Consider the following 26,137-nt stretch of genomic DNA (forward strand, 5'->3'; position numbering starts at 1 on the left):
ACAGGCTGCCCAGGGCAGTGCTGGAGTCACCATCCCTGGAGGGCTGGACAGACGGACATGAGGTTCTCAGGACATGAGGAACGGTTGGACTTGATGATCTTGAGGGGCTTTTCCAACCAAAGTGATTCTAAGCCAAGAATAAACCACCCTACACATGGAGACGCGGGCCTGTGCATGATGCTCCAACCTAAAGACTTTAGGCCTGTCCTAGAAGAGCGAGCCAGGCCTGGTTGGGAAGGCGGGTGTCGGCTGCTCCGTATGGACGCTCAGAGACTCTTTCCTTCACACATTGGAGTGAAAACACGGAAACGTGCATTTCCAGCAGCTGTTTTACAAGGATCAACCCAGAAATCAGGTGTTCTCTGTAGTAATATCAGCCCTTCCACGCCCTGCCCAGGTTTCTCTTTTTGGATCACAACGCTTGTTGAACTTATTCCCATGTCCAAAGCCCATCCTAAGCGTGTTGAGTGCAGCTCTCACACCAGGAAGCTGCTTTATGTTCCCATCTACTCATCGATTCCAAGAGCTCCGGTTCCCCTGGGTAACTTCTAAAACCCCAGGCAAACCTTCTCTCGGTCTCATCAATAGAAAGGAGAGCACAAAAGCCAAAAAGCGTTTGGCAATTTAAAACCTCACCTTAGCTTTTCTTTCTGCTGCTGACTTATTCAAACCCCATTCCAAAATGGCTGCCTGCTCTTAAAACGTTTGTTGGGTCAGGTCCAAGAACGTCCTTAAGCCCTTTTAAGATTTGCTGAGGCGAAGCTCAGAACTCGACGAAAGGAGATGCCTGGAGAACGGCGTTTTGCAGCCGCCTTCGACGAGCTGAAGCCTGGTTGAACTCGCCAAAGCCTCAGTTGGTTGCTAAAGGGTTGTGAGAAAGGCTCTTCTGGCCACTTAAAGTTGCCTGGAATCTGCGCTTCACAGGAACCTCAGAAATACTGTGCTGCTGCTTCAGCAAGGCCTGTGACACCGTCTCACAACCCGCTCGTATCGAGCTCGGGATGAGCGCACGGTGCGATGATGATGAACGGGCTGGAGGGCAGAGCCCGGAGGGTTGTGATCAACGGTGCAGAGCCTGGTTTACCTGTAGTGGGGATCCCCAGGGCTCGGTGTTGGGTCCAGTTCTGTTCAACCTGTTCATCAATGATCTGCATGAAGAGAGCGAGTGCACCCTCGGGTTTGCTGATGATACCAAAAGGCTGCGCTGCCATCCAGAGACCTGGACGGGCTGGACTGGGGAGAAGAACCTGAGGAAGGTGACCAAGGGCAGGGTCCGGCACGTGGGGAGGAACAACCCCCAGCACCCGCACAGGTTGGGGTGACCCGCTGGGACACAGCGCTGCAGAGAAGGACCTGGAGTTCTGGTCAATGACACGTTGACCTTGAGTCACCAATGTGGCCTTGTGGCCAAGAAGCCAATGGTACCTGGGGGGCATTGAGAAGAGTGTGGGCAGCAGGTCAGGGAGGTTGTTCCTCCCGCTCTGCTCTGCTCTGCCCTGGTAAAGCTCCATCTGCAGAACTGGGGCCAGGTCTGGGCCCCCCAGTTGAAGAAGGACAAGGAATTACTGGACGGAATCCAGCGGTGGCTACGAAGATACTGAGGGGCATAGAGCATCTTATGAAGAGAGACTGGGAGAGCTGGGGCTGCTCAGCTGGAGAGGGATGTGATCAATGGGATCAATATCTCAGGGTGGGTGCCAGAGGACGGACCAGACTGTTCAGTGGTGCCCAGCGCCAGGGTGAGGGGCAACGGGCACAGACTGAAACACAGGAGGCTCCATCTGAACATCATGAGCAGAAACTTCTCTGCTGGGAGGTGCCAGAGCCTGGCCCAGGCTGCCCAGAGCGGGTGTGGAGTCTCCTTCTCTGAGCCATTCAAACCCACCTGGGATCATGTGTGATCTGCTTTGGTGACCCTGTGTGATCCGCTCTGGTGACCCTGCGTGAGCAGATCTGGGGCTGGGTGATCTCCAGAGGTCCTGCAGCCCAACCAGCCTGGGGTTCAGGGATATAAAAAGAAGTAAGATCACAAAAGATAAACCTTCTCTACATCTATTTGTAAAAGTGCATTAAAGCAGCCGCGCTGGGGAGCGCGACAATGGCTCAAGCGGCGGCAGAACGCATTCGATCCTATGGAGATTTAAACCACCCCGCTTCTGTAATGGCTGAAAAGTGAGGAGGAGTGGGCAGAAGATTGCAGAAAAAACCAAACCAGCTTTATGAAGAGCCCGAGAACATATGGACCCACATGGCCCCACATTCCTGCAGCGGCGAGGGGCGACCGCCTTAGTCTCAGCATCAAGAGAGAGCGGCGACTCCGTGCTGACAGCCTGAGCAAGTTCCTGCAACGCAGATATTGTCAGAATGGATGTGCAGGGAGCTCTGGCAGCCCGTGGGGTGAAGACGTATGAACAGAATTAAACGTCAACGCTAAATATTTTCCAATATTTTGGCTCACGGAGGTGTCTTTCCTTCATATTTATTTCTCCATTCCCCCACACAAGAGGATAAATTTATTGTTTCTCAGTAACTTATTCCTCACCATTGAAAATCTTATGGGGAAAAAAGGACCTGCCACGGTTTGTTCTTGCTTTGAACTCATTGCAAGCCCAACGGAGAAAAAACCTTCAACGTCTTTTATATTTATCAAATAAAACATTCCGCTTACTCTCGCCGATCCCTTTAACCCTATTGGAGAGAGAGAGCGGAAGAAAATTAACATTAAACACGCAAGACCTGAAAAAAGCTTTAGGAAATGAGGAGAAAAGGCGGATTTTTGGGATGGTCCTGACGCTTCCCTGGGTTTTGGTGGAACAAAAACCCACCAGCGGTTCCGTGAGCTTGTGGGACCATCGCACGGCACGAGCGAGGCCGCTCGGGGCACAAGGGAGGCGATGGATGTTCCCGCTCCATCGCTGTGTCTGCCCATGTCCAGGCAGTTGGGTGACATTCTGGACCAGAGGGTGGATTTCCAAACCCTCCATGTGATGTGAAGAAGCTGCAGGTCACCAGGTTGGCACGAACACACCGGGAGGATCCTCAGACCCTACAATGGATTTGTCCCTTGAATTTAACCCACCTGAGCTTATATACGGTCTCAGCTCCCAGAATGTTCTTCTATTGCCTTGTAAATGGTGCCGCTGCGGGAACATGGGCAACTTTACCTCGTCCTGTGGCAAGCGTGAGAGTCGGACCCAGTGAAGTGGAAGTTAACTGAGGGAAAGGACCAAGACGTGGCAAAAGTGACGTTCAACGAGGAAGAAGAGGGTGAGGATGGGGTTAGGAAGAGTGACGGCCTGGGCCATCCAGGGAAGAGAAGATCTAAAAGATGGAAAAACATTACCAAAATAGAAATACTACTAAGGTTGACGAAATAAAAGAGCAAACACTGAAGGAAGACAAACCTACGAGGCTTTGCTTGCTGTGCTGGGGATGCTCACATGGGTAGGTTCCCGAGTTCCGTTTGCACAAGGAGGTTCATGTACCTGCTTCAACCATGCGCTTCAGGCCAGGGACTGCAAGGTGATTGCTCACAGGTAGCAGATTTTGGGGCTAATTTAGTTCCTTTTTGTCTTTCTGTAAGTACCAGAGAGAATTTTTCCGCTATTCTTTGTTTTGCAAATAGCAAAGGGACTTTCCTGATTCATCGGAGAGTCACAACTCCCATTTTGTACAATGAAACGGGACAAAAAGAAGCAGCTTGGCCAAACTCACTTGCAGGGCTGGGCCCCGAACTCAGGAGCTTCGACTCCTGCACCCAGGTTCTGTTTCTAGGTCACACTGTTTCTCCTTTAAATATCAATTAACAGGCCACTGGAAAGTTCAGTTTGGCCGTTAAACGCAGTTTCGGTTTCCTTAGGTAAACCAAGATCACTGTGTCCTACCGCAAGGAAAAGCGACCAGCTGACTCGTTCCTATGGATGCCGTACGTCTGCGTTATAAGACCTGTGATGCAAAAGCTTCTGGCAAATGCTGGAGAGGAGAAAAGCAAAGAAAAATCTTGGAAAACCTCCCATGATTCAAGCAGATCTGCAACTCCCCGTGATTCAGAGAAGCGGCTTATTTAATGGCCTTAAAAAAGCTTATTTGTGGGAAGTTTGAAGCGGCACACACCTCGGTTATCACCGCACCAGAGGCGCTGCGAAGGAAACGGAGCCGGTAGGACGTGAATCTGGTGTTGGGAAGAACAAGGCTCGTTTGCAGAGCAGCATCTCCAGAAGCTTCCCCTCCACCTGCAGCTCCTCAGCACCTCACACTCAGCAACGTTTGGTCCCTTCTGGAGATGCAGCGGATGCTTTCAAAGCTGAGGATGTGGCTTTTGTGTCCTCTACAAATAATTTATGAATAGTGTTGCGTTGGGTTGTTCCACTTGGTCTCCTGCTTCTGGGGGGACATGGGGACAAGCGGGGGGCTCTGCCTGGTGCTGCAGGACCTGGGGCGCCCGTCGGCCATTCGGCACTGCTCTCCTCTTTCAGCAGGAGAGGACACGGCCCATTTCACCCCCAGAAGGCTACGGGAACACCAAGAGCCCACTAAACATTCCCACTGGTGTTCGCAGTGATGTTCCATGGCACTTCGGTTGGGCGCGAGCAGCCACGAACCAAAGAGATCCAGGGAGCTGCACTTCGTAGGATCATAGAGCCATTTCGGTTGGAAGAGACCCTCAGGGTCATCAACCCAACCATAACCCAACTCCAGCACTAACCCATGTCCCTAAACTTAATCTAAACGCCTTTTAAACCCCTCCATGGATGCTGACACCACTGCCCCGGCAGCCTGTTCAATGTCCGAGTCAGTTACCCGTCTCTTTTTTCCCACAGTTTGCCCACACCAAACCCAGGCAACACCAGATTTGCTTAATAAAGAGAAAATAGTTCCTAAAGAGAACATATTTGTGAGGGAAACCATCAGCTGCCTTCTCAGCAGCAAGAGCAGCTTCAACACAGCACCCACCGAGCACCAGCCTGCCCGGTATCCAGCACACAGCAATCACCGTATTCCGAAGTCGGTACCCGCGCTGCTGGCACCACCGACACAACAAATAAGCATTAATTTCACTAGTGTAAGTGCAGAAAAAGATCAGTTATGCCCAACGCTAGCGGCAAATTCAGTTGGTTTCATATGAATAACGCTCTGACAGTCACAGAATCGCCTCTGAGCGTAATGAGAAACGTCCATCCCAACCCAACGTCACCCGTGACCACGCGCTGATGTGACACGGCAGCCGCTCTGCCCACGCTTTGAACGGTCACATCACAGAGTCACAGAGTGTCAGGGGTGGAAGGGACCTGGAAAGCTCATCCAGTGCAATCCCCCCATGGAGCAGGAACACCCAGCTGAGGTTCCACAGGAACCAGGCGGGTTTGAATGTCTGCAGAGAAGGAGACTCCACAACCCCCTGGGCAGCCTGGGCCAGGCTCTGGCACCTCTTTGTCCCTCTGGAACTGAGGGGCCACAACTGGACACAAGATTCCAGGTGTGGTCTCCCCAGGGCAGAGCAGAGGGGCAGGAGAACCTCTCTGACCTACTGACCACCCCCTTCTAACCCACCCCAGGTACCACTGGCTTCCTGGCCACAAGGGCCCAGTGCTGGCTCAGCCCACAGCACCCAGGATTCCCAGTCGGTCTCCCATCCAAGTACTGACCGGGCCTGACCCTGCTTAGCTTCCGAGATCGGGCATTCTCAGGGTGCTATGGCTGTATATATTATATACACACACATATATATATATATATATGTATGTTCCCCAAGTATATTCTGATAGTATCTGAACTAAACCCTTTTTTCAAGGGCAGAGCAGAGGGGCAGGAGAACCTCTCTGACCTACTGACCACCCCCTTCTAACCCACCCCAGGTCCCATTGGCTTCCTGGCCACAAGGGCCCAGTGCTGGCTCACACGGTCAAACCTCCGGCTTCTCAAGCAGCACAGGTGAGTTACAGTTGGTAATGATCTCAAATTCAATTTCTATCAAAGAAAGCCATGAGGAACAGTAGAAAAGAACCTGCGTTTTAAGAAAATCAGTGATCGCGCTCTTCCTGATTTCACCAGATCCTTCCCCTGTTTCCAGCACAGTCTTTGTTTACTCACCACTTCATTTCTTAACGCATCTCAGCACCCACAAATTCCTCCTGCCATAGCACCTTCATTCCACAGACAAATGTTTTCAAACTAAGAATTACGAAATGAAAGCAAGCTCATTAGTTTATCTCAACGCTTTTTGTCATGATTTTGTATCCCACTGCTTCATGACGGTCAAACGCAGCCTGAATTCCACACCAGTAATGAAATACATACTTAAAACAGTTACCGTCAGCCTGTAATTGAATTATTCTTATTGCCCTCATGGTTAAAACACATTAGCACCACTTGATCTATTTGCAGTTTCCAGACCTTGTTCTTCTAATTCAGGTGCTTAAAGATCCATCGCATCACCCCTATTAAACCTCAGAGAAAAACAAAAAGCAAACCAAACGAGCCCCATCCAGCGCCTCCATCCTTTGCCTTCTACTCAACCCACACCCAAACCTGCGATTTCCTACGCAAAAGGCGGTTTAGCGACGTCTTTCTTGCAGACTCACTTTCTGGGTCATGTAATAAGGGTCAAAGTCCTCCAGCGGAACAGCAACCAGGCCTTTGGGGATGTCCCCGTAGATGAAAGGCAAATTCTTCCCTGCCTCGAGGTCACTGTTTGGTTTTGGTTTGCTGTCTTCATCGTCGTCGCGGTGGCTGCTGTCTTGCTTTGGGCGCTGCTTCTTTTTTAGCTCCGCGATGTGTTTTTCGATGTTAGCCAGAGATTCCGGAGTGAAGGGTTTAAAACTATCGGGGCCTGGTGGTGCGAGCAGCCGCGCTGCCATCTTTTCATCCTGCAGCAGCTTCTTTAGTGGTGGCGCTCCCCGGACAGGTCAGCTCTAGAGGGGCAGAGAGCAGAGGGACAACGTCAGTCGCTGCCAAAAACAGACGGAAAAGCGGAAAGCGAGGAAGATCCAAAGGCTCTCCCGGAGTCAGAAAAGCAGAATTGATGCTTTTCAATCCCCATATGAGCTATGGGCAGATGCACAAGAGCTGGATGCTGCGGGAACCTGCTCATCCCTGCCCACTCCATCCTGTCCACCCCATTATTACCTGTTTCCCCATCCCTGCCCATTCCATCCTGTCCACCCCACTATTACCTGTTTCCCCCATCCCTGCCCTTCACCCGGGTTTTACACCACAGACAGACGGACACACAGACCCGGATCCCCAACACCCCGATCTCCCAAACGCAAACTCTACTCCACGACAGAAATGGTTCTCAAAAGCAATTTTATCCAAACCAGAGCTTACCCGTGGAACTTATTCTACCAGCCATTGCTCTCTAGCAAACTGATTATTAGATAAAAACTGATTATTAGATAAAAACTGATTATTAGATAAAAACTGATTATTAGATAAAAACTTAGTGTTAGATTAAAAATTAGTATTAGCTAAAAATGCCAAGTCAGGCCTATCCCAGGGTCAAGGTGTTCGGCCTCACGTAATGAGGGCAGCTCATTCCTCCCCCAGCTAACGAGGCGTTTAGCAAAGCGCTTCTCTTAATGTGTGTAACACAAGGAGAGATCGGGGCCAACATGCACTCAATACGCTGAGTTCTGTAAAAGATGCTCCTTCGCGTCCCACCCGATGTTAATTATGGTGGTTAATGAGCAGTTTCCTTAAGGACATGGGCATCCCCAGGACCGGACCCCGGTGGGGTCACACCTCTGCTCCCCTTTCCTCTCGCATGGATCTAATTACCAGGGTTTTCATTCATCTTCAAGCCCTAAGAATGCAGCCATTGTAAAAGCCTCTCACCGGGTACAACGGCAACGCCTGCAAGTTACATTTCTATAACACACGAGTTACGCCGAGTCTTTGCGTCGGGTGCAATGCGAGGAGCGCTCCTCGGGTTGCAAAGGGAAGGAAACGAGGCACAGAGGCGGAGCTGAGGAAGATCTTGCGGAGCGATTGACAGCCCCTCGCTCTTCCCACCGCAGGAAAGCTGCGGGAAGCTCCGTTTCTCCCCATCCAGCCGCCTCCAAACCCTCGGCACCTTTTGCCGAAGCCTCGCTCGAGCAAGCTGAGGATAAATGGCATTGCCGAGGCGCCAGCGGCTGCTCGGAGCGCCGGAGCTGCCGGTGGCCGTTTGGAGCGCTGGAGCCGCTCGGAGCGCCGGAGCCGCCGGTGCGGCAGCACTGCAGTGAGCGCTGCAGGGGAGCGCGGCCCCGCGCGCCCCACGCGGCCACAACCCCAGAGGAACGCAGAACAACCACGAGGGTCCGGCACGGGAACAGGCGAAAAGCTCCGCGCCGCACGGCAAGGATCAGCGGTTAACTACGCGCACGGCCTCAAAATGGGTATTAAGGGGTCTCTGCAAGCAGAATGACTTTCAAATTCCTTGTGAGCTACAATACAGGATTGAATCGTTAAATTTAGCGATTTTAGCATGTTAGCCACTAAGCGGCTTCCCGGCCCTTGGCTCTGAGCGCTGTGTGTTCTCACGGGGCAGAACCCGCCACCGAAACCGTCCCATGTAAAGGACGCACACACCGACCCCCGCAATGGGCACATCCCGACACCACAGATCAACCTGCCTATGGATTCCATAATCAAAGCCAGCACGGGTTTAACAGAGCCCTTTCTACCAGCACCCGGACACCCCAGCCTGTAACTCAGCACCAGGCGGTCCAAACGCCACAATATTGTGTTTAAACGGCCCCTCTGAGCGGTTTTGGGTGATTCCTGAACCATTCACACATCCAAGGGCTCCGGACCCAAAGCTGCACCGCACCCGTCCATTTAAACGCTGTTTCTATCTCAAGTTTTATCTATAGAGCCAAAATAATGTAAATGTAAACCCCTCTCCTTATGTAACTACCCATGGATTTTGTCATATAAACCCAACCGCGTGTTTCTAGAGTAATAATAAAGATTCAAAAGCGTGGCAAGAAGGGGAAGCAAAGCCAGTGTCCCGGTCATATTATCTCCAAAAACATCATGGAACAGCGTGCTGGTATTAAGGAGAAATTAATTTCTTCTATTCTTGCAGCATTTGCATGTGTTTAATTACCAAATTTCCCACATGCTGTGAAAGTCTACGGCAGCGTTGGGGATGTGGTCTAATTGAATGGCACAGATAAATATGGACGGCCTGGAATTAGAAACCAAAGTAGCGCAGGGACACGGCACAAAAAAGGAAAGAATGAAGGCAGGAGGGGAGGCCTCATCTGATCTGAAAGGATGGGAACGGAATGCTTAATGTAATGTCTACTGAATTCCTTAATTCAGATCCGTTGAGCAGGTTTGATATCTCTGATGTTCTCACCATGACCCCGAATCTTCACCTTTACCATCGACATAACCACCCAGAATATTTCAGAAAACTTGTTTCATTAAAAAATATATAAATGGTGGGAGTATCACGGGTTTCTGCTCGCAGGAGTCACCGGGTCTTGGCAGGAAGAAAACCTCAATAATAGCGATTTTTCAGGTGAGGATATGGTAATATTTCTTAAACGTCCGTCGGCATTCACCAGGAAGCAGCTTTCAGTGTTCGTGGGAAGAACGGGGTAAGTTGAGAGAGCGTGAACATCTGCTAAATAATAAGAAAGAGGAGGAGGAGGAGTAAGGAGGGGGGAAGGAAGGAAGAAAGGAAGAGGAGGAGGAGGAGGAGGAGGAGGAAGGAGGAAGAGGAGGAGGAGGAAGGAGGAAGAGGAAGAGAAGGAGGAAGGAGGAAGGAGGAAGGAGGAAGGAGGAAGGAGGAAGGAGGAAGGAGGAAGGAGGAAGGAGGAAGGAGGAAGGAGGAAGGAGGAAGGAGGAAGGAGGAAGGAGGAAGGAGGAAGGAGGAAGGAGGAAGGAGGAAGGAGGAAGAGGAGGAGGAAGGAGGAAGAAGAGGAGGAAGAAGAGGAGGAGGAGGAAGGAGGAAGAAGAGGAGGAAGGGAGGAAGGAGGAAGAAGAGGAGGAAGGGAGGGAGGAGGAGGAAGAAGAGGAGGAAGGGAGGGAGGAGGAGGAAGAAGAGGAGGAAGGGAGGGAGGAGGAGGAAGAAGAGGAGGAAGGGAGGGAGGAGGAGGAAGAAGAGGAGGAAGGGAGGGAGGAGGAGGAAGAAGAGGAGGAAGGGAGGGAGGAGGAGGAAGGAAGAGGAGGAGGAGGAGGAAGGAGGAGGAGGAGGAGGAGGAAGGAGGAGGAGGAGGAGGAGGAAGGAAGGAGGAGGAGGAAGGAAGGAGGAGGAGGAGGAGGAAGGAAGGAGGAGGAGGAGGAGGAAGGAAGGAGGAGGAGGAGGAGGAGGGAAGGAGGAGGAGGAGGAGGAAGGAAGGAGGAGGAGGAGGAGGAGGAAGGAAGGAGGAGGAGGAGGAGGAAGGAAGGAGGAGGAGGAAGGAAGGAGGAGGAGGAGGAGGAAGGAAGGAGGAGGAGGAGGAGGAAGGAAGGAAGAGGAGGAGGAGGAAGGAAGGAAGAGGAGGAGGAGGAAGGAAGGAAGAGGAGGAGGAGGAAGGAAGGAAGAGGAGGAGGAGGAAGGAAGGAAGAGGAGGAGGAGGAAGGAAGGAAGAGGAGGAGGAGGAGGAAGGAAGAGGAGGAGGAGGAGGAAGGAAGAGGAGGAGGAGGAGGAAGGAAGAGGAGGAGGAGGAGGAAGGAAGAGGAGGAAGGGAGGGAGGGAGGAAGGAGATTAATAATACTACTACTACTAACATAAAAAGTCCCAAAGCAGCCGCATACAACAGGAGTGCCAGCACATCTGTTCCTGGGTTGAATTCAGGCTCCACCTGGTCTATTTTGGTAAAACTTCCTGCTGCAGGAATCCCAGCCTCTACAGGAATCCCAGCCTCTACAGGAATCCCAGCCTCTACAGGAATCCCAGCCAAGAGGACGAGCTGCTTTTCATTCCTCTTTCGTGTGTGTATTTAACTCGGTGACTAGAGGGTGTTCACAGAACATCAGGCACTATCTGGTTATTTGATTTTGAGACCAACCAAGCTGGAAAGCAGCGGGGGACTGGGAGCTGACGGGAAGCGCTGGGAGCTCAGGGGACGCCGGGACTTGTCACCGTCACCCGCGGTTGGCGCATGGAGCTCCCTGGGGCCACACTGAAATAACACGTGTGTAAAGACGCAAAGACCCAAGATTTCACACCAGAAATCAAAAATACCAACGTTGTACTGAGGTGCTCAGTTGCTAAGACTTAATGATTTTTTCTAAGTGTTCCCAGCAGCCCATTTACTGGTACATTATGAAATATTCGAGTCAATTATTCAGGCTCATTGTCAAAATAAATTAAAAACCACTTTTGAGGCGGTATCTTCGCTTTAATACATTTCTCCGCTTATTAATTTGCGCAATTCGATGGTTCACACAACGCCTTTTGGCTCCTTCGAGGTGAATTTTGTACAGTCCTCAATTCTGCATCACGTTTGACACCATGAAGCAGAAGGAAGGGGAGATATTTCCACTTGGAAGCAACACCTATGGGTTTGTTGCTGGCCCATCCTATATAGGATAATGCAGATGTTTCTTGGGCACTCAAGGCTCAAGTTCAAGGGCAAGAAAGGGGTTTGGCTCTTGGAATAGAAGCTGCAGAACTGAACTTGAACACCCACCGAATGGAAGCGTCTGGAGGAGACAGAAGCACCACAGCAACCCAAAGCAACAGGAACGTACTAGATGCATTAATATTTAAAGATGCTTTAATAAAAACCTGAGAAACTAAACGATGTAGTAGCGCGGGGGCTTCCAGTCCCTACCAGCAGCACCACAACTTCTTTAGTGTCAATTAGTGAGTTAGAAGGACAAAAAGATAACGAATCCCAGTTCCCCGTTACCCAAAACCAATTGGTATTTATCACCTGGGAACACGGAGACTCGTCCAGACCACGCAAGTTCAAGTGCAGCACTTGAACTTCCCCTTTGAAAGCACAATTTCTAACCAAGGGATGATCCAAAATAGTTACTGTGCGATAGTTAAGACACTGACTCAAATTTAACTCCATGTTCAGTGCACTTAGCCTATGGGTGACACGTAAAATAGGAGCAAGGTAACAGTTACTCTGTACAATAATTATGCAATGTAAAATAATTCGGGAGGAATTCATGTGATGTTGTGGTACGATTATAAATGGTACAAATATGAAAATGAGGACAACAAATAAGCCCCTTCCAGTTCTCTCACACAACAGTTTTCAGTATTTCTGCGATGTTCTGGAATACAGCCCATGCAGGTCTGGGCTTTCCTCATGAGCTCATGGAATCACAGAAGGGTTTGGGTTGAAGAGACCTTCAAATGCCATGAGCAGGGACATCTTCAGCAGCTCAGGGTGCTCAGAGCCCCGTCCAGCCTGGCCTGGGATGTCTCCAGGGATGGTTCATCCACCACCTCTCTGGCCAACCTGGGCCAGGCTCTCATCACCCTCAGGGACAACAATTCCTTTTATCCAGCCTGAATCCCAGAATGTCAGGGGTTGAAGGGCCCTGGAAAGCTCATCCAGTGCAATCCCCCATGGAGCAGGAACACCCAGCTGAGGTTCCACAGGAACCAGGCGGCTTTGAATGTCTGCAGAGAAGGAGACTCCACAACCCCCCTGGGCAGCCTGGGCCAGGCTCTGACACCCTCACCACGAACAAGTTGCTGCTCAAATTTAAGTGGAACCTCCTGTGTTCCAGTTTGCACCCATTGCCCCTTGTCCTGTCACTGGTTGTCACCCAGAAGAGCCTGGCTCCATCCTCCTGACACTGCCCCTTTCCATACTGATCCCCAGGAATGAGTCCCCCCTCAGTCTCCTCTTCTCCAGCTCCAGAGCCCCAGCTCCCTCAGCCTTTCCTCACACGGGAGATGCTCCACTCCCTCCAGCATCTTTGTTGCCCTCATCTCCTTACTTTAGTTTAAAACCATCACCCCTTGTCCTATCGCAACAGGCCCTGCTCAAAAGTCTGTCCCCATCTCTCTTCAGGCCCCTTTTAAGCACGGAAAGGCCGCACTAAGGTCTCCCCGGAGCTTCTCTTCCCCAGCTGAACACCCCAGCTCTCTCAGCCGTTCCTCCCAGCAGAGCTGTTCCAGCCTCGCATCATTTCTGCGGCTCCTCTGGCCCCTCTCCAACAGGTCCAGGTCTGTGCTGTGCTCAGGACCCCAGCGCTGGACGCGGTGCCCGGGGGGTCTCACAGAGCGGAGCAGAGGGGACAATCCCCTCCCTCCACCTGCTGCCCACGGGGCTGGGGATGCAGCCCAGGGTACCCCTGATCTGGTGCCACCACGTTACCAGTTCATGTCCCATCTACGAATCCCAGCACCCCAAATCTCCACAGGGCTGCTCTGCATCCCCCATCCCGGCCTGGACAGACACCAGGGGTTGCCCGACCCATGGGCAGGACCTTGAATTTGGCCTTGTTGAACGTCATGATGTTCACACAGCCCCACATCTCGATTTACACTGTCTTCCCCTTTTCTCACCACCCCGCGCATCTCCCATCTGATCAGACAAACCTCACCCTCCCCAACATCTCACTAAAGATGCAGATGTAGCAATTCAACCATTCCTAATGGTTTTACCACCACTGATTTCACCACTCAATAAAAAGTTCACCTGCTGGAAACGCCACTGGAACAGCATTGGAACAGCAGCATTTCTTGCTCAGCCCCATGTTTCCAGAGCACTTTCCCACCTGGGTACAAATATATAAAGGGTCTGTGCATCACTTCAATCCCATTAAATCACTAAGGTGGGTGAAATCCACACAAATGGCCTAAGGAGCAGAGATCCAGCTGTAATTTCACGCTGCTTTATCAGTTCAGCCCCTAGAACCAGCCTGATTTTTAACGATATCGAGCATTGACACCTCTTGATTGCCACAAGAATTCAACATGCCTGGGAATGAAGATGACTTTTGATCCTTCCTGTGTGCAGAATGACAATATTCTTGCTACAGAAACAACTCCTGCTCGGGCCAGACACACACGAGCTATTTGCGATGAGCTTCAACTGCCCTGTTTTCAAGCATTACTCCCCAAAACCCAGCATCAGAAGCACCAGATATTGCTGAGTTTGCCCCAAAGTCAGAGCTTCCGATCCCACCTCTCACCTCGGGGCAAGCGCGGTGGTTTCAGAGCGCGCCCCAAAATAAACGCGTACGGACTTCATTTGGTTTTAAAACCCATATGGGAGTTCTAGTAAAAATAAGTGACCGTGTATACATACCAAGGGGAAACAAAATGAAGGTTTTATTTATGTAAATTTAAGGCTGCTCGCTGTAAAGCTCACAATGTATTATACGCTACTCAACAATTAAAACATTACTGCTGGTTGGTTTTTAAAGACCTTCCTTAAACTCACTGCTCAGAACACTTTGTTGATCAACTCCTCACACCTTCTGCCAGCACAGGAGTAGCACAACTAACACAGAATAGGCCTTTCAGCCATTTCAAAATGCAAATCTCTTGCTATTTAAGACCTTTTTTTTCCCAGAAAGGAGCAATTTTCATAATTTTGCTACAGTCCAGTCCCTACTGGCTGCACTTTGATACCCCGCATGCCGATGTGCTCCATTCGGCACGAATAAGAGGTGTTTGTAGGACAAGACGGAGGGAAGAGGAGGCAGAAGTTCCTCTAACTCCAGAGCAGGATTTAAAGCCAGGCTTTCCTAAGCCAGAAGACCCAGCAAAGCGTCAAAACCCAGCCTGGAATCCCAGCCGGTGTCAGGGAGGGTTTTGAAGGGACCTGGGGGGACTAACGGACAGGAAGCCCAACATGAGCCACCCATGGGCCCAGGTGGTCAAGAAGGCCAATGTTGTCCTGTCCTGTATCCAAACCAGCGTGGTCAGCAGGACAAGGGCAGTGATCCTGCCCCTGTGCTCTGCATTGGGGAGGCCACACCTGGAGTATTGTGGTCAGTTCTGGGCCCCTCAGTGCAGGAAAGAGATTGAAGTGCTGGAGCGGGTCCAGAGAAGAGCAACAAGACCGGGGAAGGGACTTGAACACAAGAGCTATGGGGAGAGGCTGAGGGAGCTGGGTTTGTTCAGTCTGGAGCAGAGGAGGCTTAGAGGTGAGCTCAGCACTCTCTGAACGACCTGAAGGGCAGTTCTAGCCAGGGGGGATTGGGCTCTTCTCCCAGGCAGTCAGCAATAGGACGGGGGCATGGGCTTCAACTCTGCCAGGGGAAATTGAGGCTGGAGATTAGAAAGCAATTCTGTGCAGAGAGAGTGGTCAGCATTGGAATGGCTGCCCAGGGAGGTGCTGGACTCACCGGCCCTGGAGGTTTTTAAACTGAGATTGGCCATGGCGCTTAGTGCCATGATCTGGTCAGTGGACTGGAGTTGGACCAAGGCTTGGACTGGATGATCTTTGAGAGCTTTTCCAACCCAGTCCATCCTGTGATTCTGCAGCAGGAACCCACCTCTTCTTTATTTTATTCTCCAGCTTCACGACCATCCTCTCTGCACACAAGTGGAATAATGGACCATAGGGGCAGATCTGAGATTCTGGTTATATCTGAGCCCCTCTTAAGCCGTCAGCCCGACGATGAGAAGCCCTCTGCTCCACTAACAGGAGCCGCCGCACGCAATTTCCTCTCTGTGGTTTCCCAGGTTATTTTCCCCACCCTCGTTCCCAACTCCAGCGCTTTGCTTTTGTTATTTCATGGCATCTGCTTTAACCCCAACCATTTCTTTTGCACGCAACAATAAGTGATCGATCCCGGGGTATTTGCTGCTGTCAATGGCAGTCGCGGTCGCTCGATGGTGAATGGGCAGAACACGGCACCGCGGCCATTGACAAACAGGACGGACCAACCGACGCGGAAAGTTCATCGTCATGAAAAAGCTGCTGAACAAGCCCAGCAAACCCACCGAGGGACGCGGACACAGCAACAAAAAGGAGGATGATGCTACAGTTTGGATTTTCAAGCCGCTTAATTTTCGCTCAGCACTTTGTTTCTGTTTTATTTCACCGCCTTTAGCTGAGAATCAAAGTCCAGCCACACTCAATTCCTTGCAATACGCAATCACTCTCCTGTGCATCAGAAACGCAGCTTTCCCCCTCTGGTCACAAAATATTCACATAATTAGACTCGTTCCACCGAGTAGTACAATATCTATACCATGATCTAGATACGAGCCATACGTATCGGCTTATATAACTGGTTAAATTCTTTGTAACAGGTCCAGGTCCTCTCACCCAGGGTGAATGACACTGTACAAGCGCTGAAACGTGTACAAAAGGATCAAGTAGCCCTTCGGCCACGCCGTTAATAGTTTTAATTTGTTAATCATAATCATGATAATAATTCTATTTAAACATTCTTGCAGGTAAATCGTTTTATTTAAACGTCCCCGCACGTAAGAACAGGGACTTTCTAAACACACAGCAGATGGGAAATATGAGTGGTTGAGCTCCGAGAGGCCTGGCATTTCACTACATGGAAAATCGCATTAACGGGCGCTGCCGCGAGCGCCAACCGCTCCATTATTACCCTAAAACGCACCAACTCCCCTCCGGTTGCTTTACAGCACCAGCGGCTATTTATAGATGATGAACCGCTTCCCCAAATTTACATAACCGAACCCGAAAAATGGTGAGATGGGGGGGGTCCTGGGGGACCCCGGCTCTTGGGGGTGGTACCAGGAAGCGGTTGCTCGGGAAGCGGCCCCAGCGCGGCTGCTCCCGGCACCGCCGTCCTGAGCGGGAACACCAGAGGACTCGCCCCCCCGGGCTGCTCCCCAACAGCCACCGTTGGGGTTGGTGACCCCCAGCAGCACCTTTGAGAAGAGCACCCGCCACCAACACAGATGGAAAAATAGGGATTCCCATGCGAGAATATTTCGCCGTCCCCTCCCTCCGGAGCAGGACCCGGCACCACCGCCCGTGCGGACACAACTGATGTAATGCCCGCTGCCTTCTCGCCTCCCGAGGGGCCGTCGGGCTCCTACAACACCCTCGTTCCCCATCATTAAACCCTCCCCAGTGTGAAATGAGGACATAGGGGTCACGGGGGGGGTGGAATGCTGCAGTGCTCCTGGGTTACATGATACAGAGATACAACCAGCACCCCAGAAACCGGCCCCACCTGGGCAGATCCCCCGGGATCTCCTGCCCATCCCCGGCACACATGGACCTACCAGAGCCGGGATCCCCTCCGAACCGCAGCCGGGCCCCGCGGTTCCTTGCACCCCGGCTTCCGCTCACGCGCGTTCCCCTTCCCCACGGACTTTCAGACTTTGCCTCGGATCATCTGCAGCTTCTGCTGTGGAGCATCTTCCAGCTTCCCCACCCCCACATCAGCTGGGCAGCGTTTGCACCAGAAAGGAGCGGGGGGGGGGGAGGGGAAGAAGACACCCAGATTTTTAATAGAAAAAAGCTTGTGAACGTGCAATTCCCTCTCCCCAGGAAGGAAAACCACATAAAACTGCCCTCGGCATTCCCCCCAAGTCTGTGCCGTGGAACGAAGCAAGAGCGCAAACCGCGATGCCAACATCTGGGTCGGGATGGAGCCTCAAAGCCCCCCCGTCCATCTCCCCCACAGAACTCCAAGTTGCCCCCTCCCCTGGCAGCGCGGCTGGGGATGCTGACCGGGGGGTGGAGGCCGGCCCGGCTCTGCAGCGAGGGCTGCGGGGGGAAGGGACAGGAGAACTCCGGCTCTCCCTCCCCACAATGCAGACAAAGAGCACGGCCCCCAATTTAGGGCCTGGGAGAAGGGGCCCGAGCGCCCCCCGGGCTGGGGGAGGTGGGGAAGGTGCCCAAAGGGAACTCCGGGCCCGCGGGTGCAGCGGGAGATGCCCCCTCCCGGCACCGGCCGGGGGACGCGGACCCGAGGCCGCGGCCGGTTGGGGGCTGGGACCCCCCCTTCCCGGGGGAGCTCGGCCGGAGCGGGGGCACCGGAGGATGGACCCTCCCCGGTGGGGCTGCCCCGGGTCCCCGCGGAGCCGGGAGGGCGGTGGTGATGGGGAGAGCAGCGGGGACACCTCGGTACCCCCTCCCTGAGCGAACGGGCGAAGTCTCCTCCGCAGGGTGGGGAGGGGAGAGGCTGCCGGGCCCCCCCTCACTGCAGGCGGATTTGGGGCGGGGGTTCCCCCGGCCCCCCAGCCGGCCCCGGGCTGCACCACAGAGCGCTCCCCACGCAAGCCCCGAGCTGCTGGAAAACCGCTCTGCGGCAAAGCCCCCACCCGGGGTGTGGGGGGATGAATTAAACCGAAATAAATTAAAAAGCCGGGGAGCACAGGCTGGGAGCCCCGCGGGGCCCCCACGCCGGGGCCGCAACTTACTGTGGCCGCTGCACTTAGCGCGTCTCCCGCAAGGCGTTGCTGGACTGCGGAGGTGGGGGAGCTGCAGGAGGAACTGCGGTTGTCGCCATCTTGGTGGCTGCGCTGCCTGCGCTGCCCGCGCCCCCCCCGCCCCCCCGCCCCCTGCCCCGCCCCGCCGCGCCGCCAGGGGGCGCACGGAGCGCGCCAAAACTCCCGCGCGGCTGCGGGGGGAACGCGGGAACCGAACCCTAAAAAACCGCCACAGCCCCGGGGATCCCCCACCCCAGGAGCGGCCGCTGCCCGCGGAGCCTGCGGAGCTGAGCCCCGCCTGGGCGGGGAGGCCACCCGGCGCTTCCCGCCCCGAGCGCTGCCGCCAGGTTAAGCCGAGCTTTGTTGAGCCGCGCCGGTCGCCCAGGGAGGCGCGGGGCCTGCCCAGCCGGTACCGGTCCCACCGAGCCCGCACCGCCAGCAAACCGAGGGACTGGGGCTCAAAGCAACAATTTCTAAGGCTCGGGTCGAGCTTCGCTCAGGGCAGATTTCCACCTCAGTCTGATTTACCACCCATGCAGAACAGGCTGCGGAAATAAGTGCAAAAGTCCTTAAAAAACACACGGTGCGACCTGTGACACATCAAGGGAGCAAAAGGAAAACTTCTACCAGCTACACACACACACACACACACATATATATATATATATATAAAAGTTTCAGGATAAGCTGAAACTTCCAATGGCCACGCAGATCACAGATTGCATCGCCAAGAAGAGCTCCGTGACCTCGTCCCGCACTATATGGAAACACACAGACTTTACAAAGGAAATAAAGTGTCAAAATGGTTGCCTTCTTCCTTCTAATCGCCACCTGCACCAGCAGGTTCTTCCCAAAGGTCCTTTTCTGGGAGCTGCGGAGCCCACTGAAGAGCTGGAAATCTCCTATGGAACGCTGTCCTCAGCTACCACCCCATTGGAAATGCACATTTCTTGTTCTTTCCAGTAAAACCGTGAATAAGAGAGTGCTAATAACTGACCCAAGTTACCCTTCTTCAGTTAAGAGACAACTCCTCCTTTATACAGAGAATTTCTGCCTATAATTTCATGCCTACCCTTTATTACTACAACTTTAGGATCAATTTTTACTGTTATGTACTTCTTGTTCTCCATTGCCCGTGTTGCTGAAAGAACAACCTGAAACACTGTTATTAGGTCAGAAAATAAAAAGCATCCCCTTGCAGAAATGTCCTCTTTGCAGGATTTTCAATCTCTGAGCTTTGGGAGTTTCGCTTTAGAAATGATACAAGAACTAAACCTGCCCAGGTTACATCGCTGGCTTCTATGGGGCTGCCCTGCTGTAACACAAAGGCAGACGCAACCGAAAAACTGCGGGTATCTCAAGCCATAACTAATCAAAAGTTAACCCAGTAAAGGTGCCGGAGCAGGATAGAAATGAGGGAGTGTAATAAAAACCAAGCTCCTAATTGACCTATGCAGTCCTGGCACAGTCTCGATCCACAGAGTTCAGCATAATCCCTACACAGAGTTGTATTTTTGCAGCCATTGTCCAGTTCATCATCCCGCAGGGTGAAGGGAACGCTCCGAAAATGAGCACACTCGGGTCCAAAAGTGTTTCCAAAGTAACGCTGCCGGGCGAAGCAGAGCAACCCTGCAACTGCAGCCACTGGAAACAACAGCAAAGCCACTAAAACCAGCTTATGGAAACCACAAACCCCTTGCTGGGGTTAAAAGAGAATTAAACCACACAGAAATCAGGCAACAGAACAAAGATAATTCTCGACGTGAACAATCACTACACAGTGCTGGTTCTTTAAGGAACACACAGCAGCTCTGTACAGAACAAAATATAACATATGCTTGATAAGGATACTGCCTTTTCCTTATTTCACCATTCCAGCCCTCGCTTCCCTTTGTAACCTCCAAGTTGCACCCTCAGTCCCCAGGTCTGCAGACACGGATCAACACCTGTGCAGAGCACACGGGGTCTGCACTCCTGCAATCACACCCGGCTGGAACGGGCACCGCGCACGGAGCCAAACAACGTTCAGTAGCTGGGACGGGTGCAATCTTGTTGTTACACAAGTGGACGATGTTCTTCACAAGCTCTGTATCACCCATAGATAAAGCAATATCTAGGCTGCTGGGAGAGGCGATCATCAGGGGTTGGAAGGGACTTGGAAAGCTCATCCAGTGCAATCCCCCCATGGAGCAGGAACACCCAGCTGAGGTTCCACAGGAACCAGGCGGGTTTGAATGTCTGCAGAGAAGGAGACTCCACAACCCCCCTGGGCAGCCTGGGCCAGGCTCTACCACCCTCACCACGAACAAGTTTCTGCTCATCTTCTCATCTTTAAGTGGTACCTCTTGTTTACACCCATTACCCCTTGTCTTGTCATTGGTTGTCACTGATGGCTCCATCCTCCTGACACTGCCCCTTTCCATACTGATCCCCAGGAATGAGTCCCCCCTCAGTCTCCTCTTCTCCAGCTCCAGAGCCCCAGCTCCCTCAGCCTTTCCTCACACGGGAGATGCTCCACTCCCTCCAGCATCTTGGTGGCTGCGCTGGACTCTCTCCAGCAGTTCCCTGTCCTTCTGGAACTGAGGGGCCACAACTGGACACAAGATTCCAGGTGTGGTCTCCCCAGGGCAGAACAGAGGGGCAGGAGAACCTCTCTGACCTACTGACCACCCCCTTCTAACCCACCCCAGGTACCATTGGCTTCCTGGCCACAAGGGCCCAGTGCTGGCTCATGGTCACCCTGCTGTCCCCAGGACCCCCAGCTCCCTTTCCCCTACCCTGCTCTCTAATAGGTCATTCCCCAACTTACACTGGAACCTGGGGTTGTTCCTGCCCAGATTCAAGACTCTACACTTGCCCTTGTTCTATTTCATTACATTGTTCCCTGCCCAGCTCTCCAGCCTGTCCAGGTCTCTGATGGCAGCACAGCTTCCAGTGTCACCACTCCTCCCAGCTTGGTGTCACCAGCAAACTTGCTGATTGATGAATATATTGAATAATCCCGGCCCCAGCACTGCCCCCTGAGGCACTGCACTGGATCCAGGCCTCAACTGGACTCTGCCCCATTGACCACGACTCTCTGGCTTCTTCCCTTCAGCCAGTTCCCAGTCCACCTCACTACCCGATCGTCCAGTCAATCATGCGGTAAGTGTGCCGCCAACACACGGCGAGTGTGCACGTCACACGTAGTGATACGGCACCACAAAACTGATATACAAAATATATATAAAACGCTATTACTAGATGAGCCACATCCTCAGAACCCCTCTACTGACACATTTTTCCTGTGCTTAGACCCTTCACTTTCCACTCTCCCTCCAATCTAGATCACACCTTCACGAGGTCTCTGTTAAAAGCCGGGAGGTTCATGACAAATGTTTCCCAGTTAATTCATTAGGAATGTTCTCCAGTGAACCCCTGGGACACCAAGCGCGGGTGCTGCTCTCCCGGCCACCGCTCGCCTTTCCTGCGCTTTCCCTCAGTGTAGCAGCAAGGAATTAAAACCCGATGTTGATTATAATAATGCACTAATGACTCTATTTTGTGCTCCATACACATCCAACTAATCCACACAGAAAGTAATTCCCGTTGTTCACCTTTGTTTCTGAAATGCAGCTGCCACAAGGTGGAGGTATGAAGGTGCGACAGAGTTCGTTAATAAAGCAGTTTAATAAGGATGCTGCTCGATGCTGGGTTTTATAGTCACTTTATTACCACTAGAGGGAGGAGGCAACTCATGGGACAACCTATCGCTCAAGAGGAAACAAAAATCCTCCAATACGGTTCACAACAGAACCACCTTCACTAGGGATTTAAGTCCCCTCCTTTCCCCACTCTAGACTCACCTGGAGCAGAGCAATTAATGCTCTGCTCAATTAACGCAGGGGTTAATCTACGTGGCTACCAAGCACTGGTGACTGCAAAGTTGCAAACATTTTAAACAATGCATTTAGCACCGAGCAGACCGTTCATTGCTGACTCAAGCTTACGAAGTTAATAAAACTGAGCCATATACTGTACGCAGACGATACAGAATTAGTCAATTGTTTTCCCTCCGTTCCATGATTCCCGCCAAACGCAACCAAGCAAAGCAAGCTCGTTCACTGCAAAGGAGCCCGAATGTGCATTCTAAAGTGTTTTTGGTGTCCACAAAGTGCAAAGACTGAAAACTGCTGTCGCACAGGGAACACAGAGCGTGTTGCGGACCAGCTCATCCAGCTAATTATAACAGGGAGGTAAATTAACTCTTACACAAATGCGTTTTAAATGAAATGTTGATCCAATTCCTAACGAAATGCCTGCAGCAAATCCAGAGTTCAGACACAATTCCTCCAGTCCACTAAAACCACCACGCGGTGGCTTTAAGAGATAATGTTCAGTAACCTGAAACCACCAAACACCAAATGAGGGCGTTTTGTGGCATTTTGCCAGCGGTTACACACAAAGTTGTTCTATTCAGCTCACCCGTTACATAAGGGACTGGCAGCTCGTCCTGTGCCAGCGCTGGGACGCCCGGTCCCTCTTTGGTATGCAGTCCAGCTGCCCCCTTCCCTGCCTTTGAAATCAGCTTTAAAGCCACCAGATCGGTGCCAGGAGCTGAATGCACTTCAAGAGAAACACGGCAAGCACAGGAATGCAGCTCTGCCTGAATTTCAAAGGTTTTAAGGCACAGAAGAGTTAGTTTAGCTCAGAACGGACGCTCTGCCCCACGCCGGCGATGCCGGCAGCCAGCGTTCTCTGCCTGCGCGCCTGCCTGGCGCTGCTGGCCATGCCCATCTACCTGCTGGCCTTCCTGGGCATATGGGAGCCCTTCTGCAAGAAGGTATTTTTTCCTTTCTTCTTAGAGAAGCTTTCTGCAATTCACGAGCGGAAAGCCAAGAAGCACAAACAGGAGCTTTTCCGTAATCTCCTCGACTTCACGAGCCCCTCGGGAGAGCTGAGGCTGCTGGAGATCGGGACCGGCTGCGGCGTCAACTTCCAGTTCTACCCGCCGGGCTGCAGAGTCACCTGCACCGACATCAACCCCAACATGCAGCAAGCGCTCTCCAAGAGCATGAGCAAGAACCAGCACCTCCGCTACGAGCGGTTCCTGGAGGCGGCCGGGGAAGACCTGCACGTGGTGCCCAGCGGCTCCGTGGACGCCGTGGTCTGCACCCTGGTCCTCTGCTCCGTGCGCGACGTGAGCGCCGTGCTCAGGGAGGTGCTGCGAGTGCTGCGGCCCGTGAGTATCCCAGCACAACGTTTTGTTATGATCTTTGTCACCTATTCCAAAAGAAAAGCAAAATAACATTTAAAAAAGTTGTTTCTGAGCTTGCACACCACACTTGGTTTACTTCCTTACAACCGCTCTGCACGGCTAAATGGTACAAAGCGGCAACACGCAAGTCAGTCTGTCCTGTAAATCAAAGCCAAAATATCACATAGAACTGCTACTAAATTGATAAGTAATTCCGTTTTATCGTTTAAAGCAGAACTGGTTCCACGGTGCCGTCCCCTCCCTGCACACACCAGATGTGCTTTGGGTGGGAAGCTCTGATCAGGAGTCTGCGTTTCAAATAAACTGATTGAGCCTCTCAGAACAGGGGCTGATCTACCTGTATGAGTAAATCAGTCTAAACGCCTTCATTCCCTGGAGGATACTAATCAAGCTAAACATATAAAAACCTGTTTTGTTGGGGTATTTTTGCTATGGACTTTAAAATGGCCTTTTCAAGAGGATGCGCTGGGTTGTCAAAAACTGATGAGTCTGAGTAGGATTAATACATTTCTGGTAGTTTCCTTTGAAACAAATAACATCCTAGCAACTGTATTTGAGGCAAAAAGACACTAAATTATTTCAAAAGAGAGATCAAATAATACGTAGAGCCTGCGTGCTCTTTGAATAGGTATTTTCAGTCTTTGCAAGTTGTCTGCTTACATTCATTCCAACGGACACCAGAGTGAAAAGCGGGTGAGGAAAGGGTGGGAGAACAGAGACAAGCGAGTGAACCACACACATGGGGCTGGTGTTTGAGGAGGGGGACGGAGGGTTCGGTTCAGTGTCACACAATCCCAGCATGTCAGGGGCTGAAGGGACCTGGAAAGCTCATCCAGTGCAATCCCCGCATGGAGCAGGAACACCCAGCTGAGGTTCCACAGGAACCAGGCGGGTTTGAATGTCTGCAGAGAAGGAGACTCCACAACCCCCCTGGGCAGCCTGGGCCAGGCTCTGACACCCTCACCAGGAACAAGTTTCTGCTCATATTTAAGTGGAACCTCCTGTGTTCCAGTTTGCACCCATTGCCCCTTGTCCTGTCACTGGTTGTCACCCAGAAGAGCCTGGCTCCATCCTCCTGACACTGCCCCTTTCCATATTGATCCTCATGAATGAGTCCCCCTCAGTCTCCTCTTCTCCAGCTCCAGAGCCCCAGCTCCCTCAGCCTTTCCTCACACGGGAGATGCTCCACTCCCTCCAGCATCTTGGTGGCTGCGCTGGACTCTCTCCAGCAGTTCCCTGTCCTTCTGGAGCTGAGGGGCCACAACTGCACACAAGATTCCAGGTGTGGTCTCCCCAGGGCAGAGCAGAGGGGCAGGAGAACCTCTCTGACCTACTGACCACCCCCTTCTAACCCACCCCAGGTCCCATTGGCTTCCTGGCCACAAGGGCCCAGTGCTGGCTCATGCTCACCCTGCTGTCCCCAGGACCCCCAGCTCCCTTTCCCCTACACTGCTCTCCAGCTCGTCTCCAACCATATATCACCGAGAAGAGCCTGGCTCCACCCTCCTGACGCTCACCCTTTATATATTTATAATCTTGAATGAGGTCACCCCTCAGTCTTCTCTTCTCCAACCTAAAGAGCCCCAGCTCCCCCCAGCACCCAGGGCTGCTCTCTGAAACAACCTCGTTTTCCCCAGGGAGGCGCCTTCTATTTCTTAGAGCACGTGGCCGCCGACCACTCCAGCTGGAAGTATTTTTGGCAGCAGATCTACCACCCGACTTGGAAGCTCCTCTTTGCAGGGTGTTGCCTGACGAGGGAGATCTGGAGGGACCTGGAAGAGGCCGCGTTCTCGGAGCTCAGCGTCCGGCACGTCCGCGTCGCGCTGCCCTGGACGCCCATCGAGCCGCACGTCATGGGCTTCGCCGTCAAGTAACTCACCCCACGCAAATCCCTTCACATAACCAATCTCACACAGCATAGGCTAACCCAAATATAGGTAAAATGGTGAAAGGCTTTAATTAATTTTGTGAATCAAACATCAAATGGGTAGAGAGGGTGAGTTTTCTGAACATCTATGAAGCCTTTGCGCTGCTGACCAAGCACAGCACAGCCATGGAGGATCCCTGGAGGCTGCAGGAGCACACAAAACAGCCCAGTAGGCAGAAAACAATTTAAAAAATAATAAAAAAACCCCAACTATTAATTGAAGGGATCTTCTGCCTGTGTCTGGTTCACTGTGGACAAGGATTTCTCCAGGGATCCCCACTCTCCATCACAGCTCTTCATGTTCCTGCCTCACAGAAGGAGCGCTCGGATACAACCCCCTAACGCTGAACTTTCACTCAGAAGCAAGCTGTTTATTTACGAAAACAAACAAATGAAAAAAAAAAACCACACACAAAAAAAAGGAGGGAGGGGGAGGAGAATAGAAAAGAGGGTGTGTAGGGGGTGTGTAGAAGGTGTGTGGGGGCGGGTGGGCAGAGGCTGCTTCCCCAGACAACAGCTCCCGAAGCCTCTCGGTCACTTGCCTGCTGCTGCGGCCTCCTCGCTCGCATCTAACAGCTTTGACGACCGAGCAGAACATTAAAAAGCCGCGTGTTTAACGTTAAACGTTTAACTCGGGCAGTTTCTTGCGGAGCCGCCGCCTGGTGCCGCCTCAGGGGCCGCTGGTGCCACC

At 52.3% G+C, this 26,137-nt stretch overlaps 2 protein-coding genes across 6 annotated transcripts in view; one reads left to right on the plus strand and one right to left on the minus strand.

Moving 5' to 3' along the window:
- Positions 1 to 18,364, minus strand: part of SCN8A (sodium voltage-gated channel alpha subunit 8) — a 60,188-nt gene extending 41,824 nt beyond the window's left edge. For all 5 annotated transcript variants that reach the window (XM_071800081.1, XM_065858873.2, XM_071800085.1 and 2 more), the window contains exons 1-2: positions 18,254 to 18,364; positions 6,582 to 6,911 (exon numbers count right to left, since the gene is read on the minus strand). In XM_071800081.1, the coding sequence (XP_071656182.1) occupies positions 6,582 to 6,857 (276 nt within the window). In that variant the 5' untranslated portion in view covers positions 6,858 to 6,911; positions 18,254 to 18,364. The remainder of the gene's footprint in view (positions 1 to 6,581; positions 6,912 to 18,253) is intronic.
- Positions 18,365 to 22,703: 4,339 nt separating this feature from the next.
- Positions 22,704 to 26,070, plus strand: TMT1A (thiol methyltransferase 1A). The gene is made up of 2 exons (XM_065858938.2): positions 22,704 to 23,483; positions 25,157 to 26,070. The coding sequence occupies exons 1-2, from the start codon at positions 22,980 to 22,982 to the stop codon at positions 25,391 to 25,393; spliced, it is 741 nt and encodes a 246-aa protein (XP_065715010.1). The 5' UTR covers positions 22,704 to 22,979; the 3' UTR covers positions 25,394 to 26,070.
- Positions 26,071 to 26,137: the final 67 nt, after the last annotated feature.

Source organism: Patagioenas fasciata, chromosome 28 (assembly GCF_037038585.1).
Source record: "Patagioenas fasciata isolate bPatFas1 chromosome 28, bPatFas1.hap1, whole genome shotgun sequence".
NCBI classification, from domain to species: Eukaryota; Metazoa; Chordata; class Aves; order Columbiformes; family Columbidae; genus Patagioenas; species Patagioenas fasciata.

What these genes read in the sequence shown, in the direction of transcription:
- TMT1A (XM_065858938.2), top strand. Translation starts at nt 22,980, where the DNA reads ATGCCGGCAGCCAGCGTTCTCTGCCTGCGCGCCTGCCTGGCGCTGCTG. An exon ending in TGCTGCGAGTGCTGCGGCCC is followed by an intron (nt 23,484 to 25,156) that starts GTGAGTATCCCA and finishes CGTTTTCCCCAG; the next exon opens with GGAGGCGCCTTCTATTTCTT.